Below are 12707 nucleotides of genomic sequence, written 5' to 3'. Positions count from 1 at the left end.
TTTCCTTGATGAGGAAGAGCTCATAAATTGTCATCAGAAACTGTCTGTGGTTGCTCCAGTGATCTAAAGCTCTTCTGTAAGATTTGTACCATCAAAGTATGTATCTTACAACCATAACAAAATTTATGCTTGCATATGACTATAAAGTGACTGAAAACTACCCATAATGCATGTTTGTCTATTGTGAATCAGCTCTTTGCTTCCTCAGGAAAAACTGTGTCCAGTGCCCCGTTCCTAACCCTGGGCACGTGAGCCAGGCTGGGTTCAGTGACGACCAGAGAGCTAATTAAAATGGGGGTCTGCATTTAGGTTTCTCTTAAACACAGTGCTAGGCCTAGCGGTGGACTTACCTAACCACCATAGTCTTTGTAACAACACAACAATGTGAAGGATGACAGAACTGAAAGCAATTGATTAGTTAGGAAAAAAATACACATTTCTGAGCACTTGAGCAGGGAGAAATGAATGAAAAGGCTAAAGATGTAACGATTTTCAAGATAAATGTTTATCTAATATTTCAGAAAAAAAATCCATGCTTGATACTTCCAAAATATGTCAAAAGCAAAAGGGCTCATTGAGTTCACATGGAATAAAATTAAGTATTCGGTTCTTGCATGCACAAATTCTTGGGGAAAATGACCAAAATATTTGTACATAGGATGAGACCCATTTACATTGAAAGTCCGGAGTTCATTTCAGATTTAAGCATTTCACTGTAACAGGCAACTACTAGTTTTGATTTTTTAACGGCTTATAGCTATTAAATATTTGCATGCCTGTAACAATTCAGATTTTATTTCTGAGAATAACTGAGAAGCAGTAACTCAACAGCAGATGAGCTGTGACGGCTCTGTTATAAACAGGTTTGCCTAGAACAAAATAACATGATGGTCTCACCGCATATTGCAAAAGTTTCTTAAGTTTGATTGTGAAAAGACTATGAAACATTTTGATCAGGTTCTTCTTGTTATACAGAGGAGACACACTTGTAAGTTTGTGACCAATTCTGTGAAGTGAAGCCACGGGAAGAATCCATATTTTTTGAACTTTGTTTTAATTAGAGCAATACTGTCAATTTTAAAGGCACTGAACTTGCATCCTGTTGCTCTAATTGTTTGCGGTTTGTATTACTCTTCATATGTCCCCCAAATTAAAAAAAAAAAACAAACAAACAACCCAACCCAGAAAACAACAGTAGACCAGGAATAGATCTTAAATATAGGAAATATTGCCAAACTTAGCCAGATACACTTTTTCCAAGTATATTTTGATAGAGTCACTAATATGTTGTATTGTTTGGTTTAGGACAGAAAAATATACAAAGGCTAGAATTATAACTGAATATGTCTCTACAAAGGAAAGGGGAATGGGAGCTTCTAATGTGCTATCACAAACAAAAGTGGAAAACATATTGTTTACAACTGATGAAACAGACCTTGGCTGTGTCCTTTTAATGGCAAGCAATTCACATAGGAATGTGCACAAAAAGATCAGAGAGAATAAAATACCTATCCATAAAAAGTGAAATAAAACTTGTAACCCTCTTCAGGGTAACCTCTCCAGAGCTCAGACCTCTTTTTGCAATCTGTATGGATTCCCAGTAAAAGCTCCAGCATGAAGTTGGTAAGAGAATTACCACTTCTTGTAATACACTACGTGTTTTCATTTGTTTGGGGTCTTTTGCATGCATTGTAAATAATGGAGAAAATTAACATAATTGAGCTTTCCCATTTTCCTTTAAGCAGGCACAAAAATCTCAGTTCTAAGGAGGGACAGCCAAAAAATATTGCAGTAACAATTAGAAGTTCTTATTTCATACTGGTTATAGATGCATTAAGGTATATAAGCTCCAGGGTCAGTATAAGCCTTGCTCAGCTTTCTTTAAAAGCATTGGGAGTAATAAAGACTTCCATTTTATCTTCAGTGAAATAATACTGCTGAAATATCACCTCATTTTTGATGTCAGCAGTGATTTCTTTTTACCTCCACAATGTCAAATGGGAATTATTATTATTAGATCGACGGCTTCCTAATGATGCTGTAAAAAGTAGAAACTGAAAGTCTTCCCACCAAACACCTATATTCTGCCTTCTCCATAGGGTAAAGCAGATGGGCTCAACCGAAAGCCATTCTTCAGCTAGTATCAGTGCATTAAACAGACAAATCAAGGGGCATGCTTAGAATCATAGACTCATAGAATGGGTTGGGTTGGAAGGAACCTTTAAAGGTCATCTAGTCCAAGCCCTCTGCAGTGAGCAGGGACATCTTCAACTAGATCAGGTTGCTCAGAGCTTAAGCATTTAGAAACAGAAGCATAATGGCTTATTTGGTTATACAGTAGTGTATATGCAGTCTGGACAATAGAGAAAAAGGATATTTATACTGTAGGAACTCTTTCTGGGAAACATGGCCTGAAACACTCAACATCAATTTTCCATTCTAGAAGGTAAAAACAGCAAATCAGCACCCAAATCACTATCCAGAAGTCATTGCACCAGGTTAAGCCAACAGCTACAGGGAATGAACGCCTCGTGGGATGGTCCTCGTTCAACTACTGGCTTTGTATACGGGATATTGGTGATGGACACACTGCTGAAATGCTCTGTACCTTTGTTCTCCCATTCTGTTGAATGAGCAAGTACAGAGGAACCTTCCTTCATATGACAGCAAATGATACTAAAAAATTTGGCTTTTGAGTAAGTGATCTGCCTTGAATATTATGCAACCACCTATTCTTATAGAAAGTCAGTGAAGAGCAGCTGCAAAGTGGTGTTATCTGCGTGAACAAATGGGGCATTTGGATTTGCTAGTACTTTCACTTTGGTCCAAATATAAAGAGCTAGAGTGCATAATGATTCCCTAGCAGTTTTACATGTGCTTATTACATGTATTGCTTCACACTAGTTGATAAAACTTTGAGGTCTTTAGGTGGAGAAATCTGTGGTGGATATGAAAGAATATTAATCAAAATGGAAAAAAGGTCTCTATATAAAGTCTGTTTGTTTTGAAATAAGAAAGGCAAAGTTTACAAGGAGCCAAGCCAGCTGCCAACCCAGGAGGTGGATGCTGCCAGCCCTGCTCCTCTCCCACACTGAGGTGACAGCAGCCTCAGGGAGCTCCCATGGGCTAAATCTGAGGGGCAGGAAAATGTGTTTTTCTGCTGGTACATTGCTGCTTTTTTCTTTCTGAGGAAAAGGATTTTGGTGTCGCTCTTCTACAGGCAGTGGTAGCCCAGTTGAGAGCAGGAATTAATCTTTTTCTGGGTTTTCTGCGAAGGTTCTGCTAAACTTTACACTATCTGATCTGAGTACTTTTTTATTTGGTATCTCATTTTGCCTATTCAGGGCAACCATCAAAACAAAGGAAGTACCAGCCTGAGAAAATGAAGTGTGATGTGCTGGAACACAGAGGTGATTTGACAATATTGATGCGCTAAGAAGAAAGGCTGAGGATGAAGTACAGCATGTAATCACAGTTGGCTCTGACACAAACAGCCATTGTTATTTTTGGCAACTTACTTGATCTCTTGGTATGTCAGCACTTTCCAGCCTCAGAGGAGGGTTGCAAAAGTATGTTCATTAATATGAATGACATTATAAGCAACAGGAAAAAGCCAATAAAACATAATGCTTTGCACAGGTAAGAACCTGCACAAAAAGTAAAGGAAAGTTTAAAAACCATACAGGAATTATAGGTTAAAAACTAAATGAGAAGACACTTTTCCAAGTTCACGATGAGGTGAAATCATAATTTAGTGTTTATCTCACTGTTGCACAATGCAAATAAATTAATGCAGTTATATCACTAAGAAGATATGACAAGTAGGGAGCAGGAAAAAAAGGAACTTTTTAAAGGATTTAGCTTTAACAGGACAAAGAAACAGCCTGGTCCTTATGAACTGTGGGCAGCTAACATTTCAGATTATACTGAATACAAGAATTAATGATGAAGGAAAAACTACAGAGAAGTAATAAATAATGACAATATTTAAATAACATTTTAAATATTTCCAGCTGTTTGTAAAAGATTTTCTCTACTGTTTTTTAAATTTCAAAGAACATGTGACCGTAAGAATTTATGAATGAGACCCAATTTGTGTAGCTGATATGTAAAATGTGCTGTACAACCTTAGCTATTCATGGGAACATGCATGGTGGCCTTTCCTTTGTGGAGTGAATGTGGACCCAGGCAATAACCCACTGATTTACCTCGTTAAGTGCAACAACCGTGCCTTTTCCCTGGTGTCTGTGTTACTTGCACATTCAAAAGGAACTTTTGCTTCCCCAGTAATACAGCCTGTGACAGATCATGGTGTAATGAAAGTAATGTCTGAACATAGGTTCCATATTTGTGGAACAACTTTATTCCAGGAAGATATTTTTGTTTTGATTTTTCATGCAATTCTTAAAGAAAATATTTACTTGCAGAGGCAACAGTGAAAAATACTGTCTTGCAAAAATGTGGTCTTCTCCCTCTAGCTAACCCATCACAGTTCTACAAAAGCTAAATACACATATGTGTTTGCATAAGATGTCAGGATTATACCCTTAAAACTATCAGTTCAAGACCTATATTTTGCATTCAACAGCTATTGATCTCATGTTACCAGATCAAGACAATGTGCATCAATGAGAAAAACAATGAGAAACAAATTTTCTTAAATACCAAATTCACTGAATTCACTTATTTCTGAATTTCGTTGACTGTTTCACACTCGATAAAGTTTTACCAGTGGAAAGATGATACTGCTTCTCTAAGTATCTGCTGAAGAGCAGGAAGATGTACTTATCTACATTAGCTTAATATTAGTTACATTTTTTCAATGTATGACCTTATTGTCTTTTCTAAGCATACTTTGGACAAAAACTTTGAACTGTTGGAAGTAGTAGAAATAATTTAAAAAAGCTTTTAGTGTCTGCATTTGCACATTTCCAAATCTAATACATTACGAAAAGCAGGTGGGCCAAAATATCCACTGGCAGCAGTTACAAAACAGCCAAGTGGAGCAGAGATGCTGGTAGCAGCATCTATCTGTCCTGGAGCAAATTCTGGCCAGTGATTCTTCGCAGGGCACTGTGTGGTTCTCTTTGCTCCTCCATAAGGCATGTTCCAAAACATTAACAATAAGCAGCAGCAGACAACATTGGTGGATAACGTAAGAAAACTCCATGGACTGAAGACCTCTTTCTTTCGGTAGGCATTCCCACCTCGCATCATGATACCTTTCTCCCAGCGTGTAATAGGAGGTATTTTCTGGTCCCACTCTGGTGGGATCTCATTGTTCTCATCCCACTCATGGATGTCTGTTTATTAACACTGCAATGGGTCTCAGACTGCACTATTAGTTCAAACATCTAGATAATTAGTGTTACCTATGAAAGTACAGCAAATAGTTGTATCTCTATGACTCAATAAAACTTGGTTCTTGAAAGAATACCAGATTTGACTTGGAGCTGATCTCGGTTCATTTTGAATATTTTATTATGTATCAGAGTAAATCTTGATCTCATAGTTTTCTTTCACTGTTATATCCACTGACTTTTAAGAAAGGTAGCTTCAGAATTACACTACCTAAAGATCAGAATCAAAGACAATTGCTGCAAATTTGGTGATAACATTATCTTTTTACATCACTTATTCTTTGATAACAGGATTTATGAAAATAGAACATCTCCCAGAAAGTAAACTGTGTTTGCTCAATTTTATGTTTTCTTCCCTTTCAGAACCCAGCTTGTGATTTCCCATTTACACGATTCAGCACACCCTGCAAGAAAATCACAACTCTGAAGCTAAACGAACATTTGAGACAATATTTGAGGAGAAGGACATCCTGATACAGGTGTCAGGGATCCTACAGCTGCAGTCATCATGAAGAATGATCAAAGCTTGAATCTTTCTTTTAAAGAAGACTGCTATTAAAAAGGTCTTTTATATAACACTAACTGGTTAGTTTCATTAGTGCTACTGCAATAATGAATGCCTAACATGCATTCATGTCTCCAGGTAGTAGAACAGTGCTATAAATCCCATGTAAAAGATGCTCAGCCCTGAAAATACTTTTTGAGAAAGTGGTGTTAGTAGCTGCTAAACACTTTTAAAAAGGTTGGTTAGTGTATCTAGATGCTGAGTGTGAGCCAAGCTTTTCCAGACAGCTCTCCTAATAGAATCTCACAGCTCTATAGCAAGGCATAAAATGAACTCTAGTCTTCTTAATCCTGTTGCAGACCATCTTTTCTTGAACCGTGTCTGTATATCTACAAGTACATACTTCATAAGACTCAGATTGGCCCATTAGTATTTTGTTCCTTGATAAGTAATGCTGCATCTTTACTAGTTAAGAGACTTCCTTTTGACTAAAAGGTCATCGATTTACATGGGTGAATTCTCGATCAGTTCTTTCTCTCTGACAAATTACCTTTAAGTCTTCCCAGTGCTGAAAAGTCCGGGGAATGCATGTGCTGACATTTAGAAAACTCTTCACATAATGCTTCCTGATGTTGGTTTCTTATTCCTTCTTCACTCAATTAAGGAGGTGTGGCAGTAGCCATGTGATGAAAAACTAAATTCTGCAGTTTTCTTTCTTCCTACAGAGAAAGGTCAGGATACCTTTCTGGGACAGAGTAAAATATTTGATAGAAAAGATTTCAAGGGGGGGAAATATTAGAAGAGGAGAAAAGAATTTAGGCCAAGCTGGAAAGTGGGATATGTGAATTCCCTCAGGCTGAGGAGGGAATTAAATCTGACTCTAACATAGCCCACATTCGAGAAATGTACTAATAATTAGGCTATTATGCAAAAAAAACCAGCTGCCTTCTCTTTCTTCTTCCTTCCTATTCCCCTGAAATGGAAGGTGGTCTTCTACTGTGTTCTTAACAAGACCATGATATATTGGGTCCTTAAAGTGGTTTTGGAATAGGGACATCTTGTTTCTGAATTCCAGGTGAATCTTTCACTCAGATGCGAACCAACCATTTCAGTTTTGGACTGAATCAGGAGAATAGTATCACAAAGCACATGCAATGGCATACTTTTGTCTCTCTAACAGAGCATTTGTCTCTCTTGCCCTCTTGGGTTAACGAATCTTAATTCTGCCAAAACCAGCACTTACATCAAGTGCACAACTGAGATTTACAAATCTTGCCCTACTCTTCAAGTTCTTCTAAAAAAAGAAATAATAAAAAAAAATTAATTTAAAAATTGTGAATAATGGCAAGAATATTGTGGAAAGGGCTTATAATAGAACTATTATGGACATAAACATTCAAAAAGAAATTTAGATTTCCATCTTCAAAATTGGCATTCAAAGAATTCTAATTTTATGATTTTAAATGCAAAATCTGAGAGCACAGTCTCAGAAAATGTTTAATTTTAAACAAGTTGGTAGAAAGATACCACTGCACAAAACAAAACGATTAATTCCTGTAGACTACGAAGACTAATCTGTGAAAATACTTATATGGAGTTTTAAATATTATTTAAAATATTTTGATATACAGCAACTGATGTGTGAGGCATAGCTAACCAAATTTGATTCCTCCATTACTGAAATGCAAACCTTAGATGTGCAACAAAAGGTCCAAATTTCTAAACTAAACTTGCTAAACTGATTTTTTTAATGTAACAGTTTTACTTATTTTTATGCAGTATGTCTACTGGTACTGGTACATGGTACATGCTGTTCGGTTTAGCAGTACTCCGTGATTTAATAAATAATGAAGATAACTTTGCTCCTTTCATTGCAATTTGGTCAGTTTCTTTAAGCTTGCTTATTTTCCACAATTCTCTTGCGTGTGAAGAACACCAGAGAGAGAACTAGGTGTAAATACCTGCTCTTGGCAATGATGAGAGCTGTGATTCTGTAAAGCAGCAACACATGGCTTACGCTTATATCCTGTGCTAACACTTCTGTGCCATACTAAATGACTTCAGAACTCCTGAAAGTCATATGCAAATAGCTGAAACAAAGTCCATTTCATTCATGTCCAAAGACTATGTATGTGCTTTTCCATAATCCCGAGGCACTTTTCAAAGACACCAAGGCTCACTTTAGGGCAGAAGGATCTGAGTAACCTAGAAAATATTTCTTTTCTCAACAATACAAGCTCAGAAGTCTAAGGTTGTAAGTAAGATTTTGCTCAGTGCATAATAGCTGCTATGTTTACTTCCAGTCACTGAAGAGTCTGCATTGTGACCTCAGTGACTTTGATGTTTTAATGACATGGAGGCTGTTTCCTGTTGACAGTGAATGGGCCAAATCAGGCATCTAGGTAGCACAGCAGATAGAAAGTACCACTCCAAGTACGAAGGCACAGCCTGTAGGATTTTAAAGATGTCCTTAAATCTGCTGAGGGATTGCCAAGAAGGTTGATTGCCAGCTGCTTAGGAGATGGAGAGACAGCAGATTTGGTTATACCAAATTCAGAGACTGTCACAGTGACAGTAAAAGTACAAGGAAATCCCCTCACGGTTGCTTATCCACCTCTGGAAGAGCTTATCATGAGAAGGCTACTTCATAAGACAGTAGAGGAATAGGTATGGATATACACTAACACATCTGATGAGCTGATGAACTGGAAACTACTGGCAACTACTGTCTCTGATGATGTTTGATGCTTTAACTACTTCTTCATCCCATTAATTATGCTTTGTTCAAGAAACCAGTATCAGGCCCTAAAGGTTTGAACAAAGAAAATCCTAGCACAATCTGACATGAAAGTGAACGCGACAAAACAATAATAGGATACTACAGGGTAGTAGGAAATGTATCACTGGACTCGAACAAAGTAGTTTTCAATTCAAATTAGCTTTGACATGTCTGAGAAAGTAAGACAATAGAAACATTGAAGGTGGGATACTTCTGAGTGGACAGAATAGTGACCCTCAAATGGAGGAAAACAAATGGAAAAGGAGGCAAAATGGACACAAGAATCCAAACGAAATACAAAACTATATTTCATTGATTAAAAAAAAGAAAACAGGAAAATGTGATACATTTTCAGCAGAGAAAAACAGTAAGTCTCTGCATCATGTATCTTAGACAACAGCTGTAATGGTAATACATTCTGAGTTTTGCACTGAATGGAATGATCATTTTTTTCTTTTTATTTGTTTTCAATGTTTTTTTTATCAGCTGACTATATTTTATTTGACTTTTTCTTTAAGATTGTAAATTTTCTCACTGAAAAATGAATAGCTCCCCAGGACTGTATGTAAACTCCTATCCTACAAGCTCTGAGCCTACGAATATTATGAATAGGGAAAATCATATTCAAGGAGGGTGCTGGGAAACAATGAAAGGGAAGGAGGGAGGTAGGATTAATCATGTAACCACCTTTCCATTTCAGACTTTTAAAGTAATACCATTCATGGAAAAAAGGCCATTACCTCCAACTTTAGGTATAATTCAGGAATAATTAAATCAGTCCAGGAACGTATTATAAACAGGGTTCATCTCCTGTCAGAATGGTCTGGAACAGGCCCTCCTTGAGGTATACATATGTGTAAGTCTGTCAGTGTGGGTTTTGTTCCAACAGTTCTTTTGACAGAAAATGAGTCCCAACTAGATCAACCCGAATGATTAATCAATCTCATTCTCTAACTCTTTTCAATTTTATGTGATTTTCCTGAGGCAGGGTTCACTCATTCTGAAAATTGGTGAAGCATCCTGTGGACCACCTCAATCATTTGCTATCTAAAGAAACCATTCATCAGCAGTCCGCAAAGCAGGGAAAATATGGAGATGTGGTTCTGAGCTCAGTGAGAGTTTGGAACAAGACATGGCCACTTAGCAAAGATGAAAAATTTTGTCACCGCTGGAGGACTGAATCCATGGGGAGCTGAGTACCTTTGACAGAGCTAAAACCTGACTCACATAGGACACGGAGCTCCCAGCACATTGCTCCTGATGAATGTTTGTATGCTGATTCAGGAGGGTTACCCACCCACGACGAATGACACGAGGTCAAGGGAAGCTGTTAGCCAGGAGCCCTTGCTTTTTGCAGAGGGAAAATTCAGCGCTCTGTTGTGTTTTGAAGGTGTGAGGCAGAGGCTCCCGAGTCAGCCTGCTCCACCAGGATTTCCCACAGGACCCCAGCTGGCATAGCATTTCCTGAGTAAGAGCTGGAGGTCTTCCAGGGACTTCTGACGCAGAACTTAGCTTTTCCCATGGGCTTTGTCAATATTATGTAACTCTTCTTCCCTTTGATAGTTTCTTATAGCTGTACATCCACAAAGCTCATGGATCTTCCTTAATTTTAATAAAATATATACCTGAACAAATTCAAGAAGCCTTAAGTTTGATCTGGCACTGGACTTGTAGAAATCAGTTAATACGTTGGTAACATTCCTAAAAGTGTGAATGACATTCGCTATAGCAGTTGAGTTTTATTATGCTTGTCTAATACACTGAGAATGACGTTTAAACAAAGCAGTTCCTAACACTTGGTTAAAAAGACATTAATGTGATCTAGCTCTTGTAAAATGAATACACAGTTTTTCTGGGGCTCACTGAGCCTGTAGATAATTATCCTTCCGTAGAACATAGAGTGCCAATAACGGTACTTTTGAGAAACCGTCAAAGTACAATTCATATGGCTGGACGTGGCTGAATTCAGCGAAACACTGTCAGCTACAAAATGCTTGAAAATATCAAAAAAAGCAGAGGAACTGTGCGTCTACATTTACACTTGCCTAGGACTTGCAGGCTGTTTATGCAATTTTACTCATGCTGAATTACTGATGCCTAATGGAAAAATTTGGAAAAAACCAAATGTTTTACTTACAGTTTGGGTGACTGTCATACTTTTTCTACCCATTCTTTGTGTCTCGGAAAAGCTGGCTAGAAAATGATATCTAATCTTTCAAAATTCATTCTGCTCTACCTGTGACAACTCAGCTATGGCATTCAATGTTTCCATGAGGCATCAGCAGGTATAAAAGAGAAATGAAATTGTATTTATATGATAAACATTACTGTGCCTTTCTTTTGAGTGAAGGGTCTACTGTGAATTTAAAGAACTGTATTGTTATGAGTTAAAAAACCCACCTTGTGAAGCTAGCCCATTCTAGATATGTCCTATTCTGGTGCTGGACTAACATTATATTGTCAGGAGTCCAAGAAGAGAGAACAACAAAGTGACTCACATGTCTTCCTTTTGTTCTCACCTACATTTGGCAAAAAATGTCAGACTGCAAAATCCACAAACGTAGTGTCAATTTTTTCCCATTAATATTGCAGAAAAAATATCGAGGAAACCAGCAAAACAAATTCCCTGCCAATCTAACTTTGACCTAGCCTGGATGGACCATGCCTAATCATGAAAATTAGTATAACTTCAATGACCTGCCCATTCATTCATTCATCTTCCTCTCCCTGAGACTGCCAGCGTACTCTCTGGTCTTGATAGCTTCTGAAATTTGTAAACCAGACAGCACGAACAGGTACTGAGTGCATTCTTTTGGGAGTTGACAATTAACCAGTACACAGATCAGAACTTGTGGTGCCTTAAGAAACCAGTGATTTGGATCTAAACTTCCATTAGCAACTACTTTAATCATCTTGATGCGGAAACCTTCCAACAGAAGGACTCCCAGTCATTTGCTTGCAAAGAAGGCATTTCTACCAGATTTTTTCTGCTCAGGTAGACTACCTTGATGCTGTATTCACAGAGGATTTTTGGGGAAAATTGAGTTGGGGAATTTTACTTCAAAGCTCCTCTAAATCTTCCTCTGAAAACTGAAAAATCGTGCTCATGAAAGTTTTTAAATGAAAATTGACAAGCAGCTTCTTTAAATACACACACATTCTCAGACTTACTTTCTTGTACCACTCTTTTATCTCGTATAATACTTAATGGATGACATATTTCATTCCACAAGTTGACAATGTTAAAAATGTGCTATTCCTTCTAGTTTTAGTATACTGCAAAGCCACTGATAGCTACAGGCACTATGAGCCATATATGACTGAAGAAAAATGAGATTACTGCTGATAAGGAACAAGAGACTTTCATATCTTAAAAGACTCTGAAATCCAGCAAATATGATCCCCAGCAGCAGATGCCCCTCAGACAGACAATGAAAGAAAAATGGTGGAAAAGTACTCGTTGTGGCTTGTTGTTTCCTTCAGCCAGAACGGCAGTGAAATTAAATAGCTCTAGCATACTGTCTGCATGAAGAAATTCTACCTCTCTGGAAAAACCTAACCCAAAGACCACTAACAGTCTAACAAAATGAGCAGTAATTTTCCACTATGGAAAAAGTTATGCTAGTGTGACTCACCTTCTTTGGTAAAATATACCTTTACTCCAACAGTGTTGCTCTTCTAAAGGCTATCATGCTGTTATCTTCAATGTTTATTGCAATAATGATCAATTTAATGGAGGTGTAATACCAAAGCCAAACCTTAGGCTGGAAATATTGTATTAATGATTCTTTAACAGAAGTAATGAAACATATGCAAATGTGAAATAGCTCCTTTCTCTGTCTGTTAATGTGTCCCTGGAACATGAATGAACATAATTTAAAGATGCCAATATTTCATGCTACAATGCAAGCCTTACCTTGTATCCTGACGATTTGATGTGCACTCCTCGCTTGGTCAGTGTAGATTTCATCCGGATGAAAAAAGAGCGCTCTAGAGTGTTGTCAGTGGTTAGTAAACTGGGGCTTGTAGATTCCACTAAGGAATAGAAAAAATACATATACAC

General features: G+C 37.5%; 1 protein-coding gene across 2 annotated transcripts in view; it reads right to left on the bottom strand.

The window, feature by feature from the left end:
- The window catches only part of NPAS3 (neuronal PAS domain protein 3), a 628153-nt gene that overhangs the window by 47738 nt on the left and 567708 nt on the right, over positions 1-12707 (bottom strand). For both annotated transcript variants that reach the window (XM_075103333.1, XM_075103334.1), the window contains one exon: positions 12561-12679. In XM_075103333.1, the coding sequence (XP_074959434.1) occupies positions 12561-12679 (119 nt within the window). The remainder of the gene's footprint in view (positions 1-12560; positions 12680-12707) is intronic.

The sequence above is a fragment of the Phalacrocorax aristotelis genome, chromosome 9 (assembly GCF_949628215.1).
Source record: "Phalacrocorax aristotelis chromosome 9, bGulAri2.1, whole genome shotgun sequence".
Lineage (NCBI taxonomy): Eukaryota > Metazoa > Chordata > Aves > Suliformes > Phalacrocoracidae > Phalacrocorax > Phalacrocorax aristotelis.
Note: the sequence above shows the minus strand (reverse complement) of the source record. Positions and strands in the feature narration are given on the sequence as shown.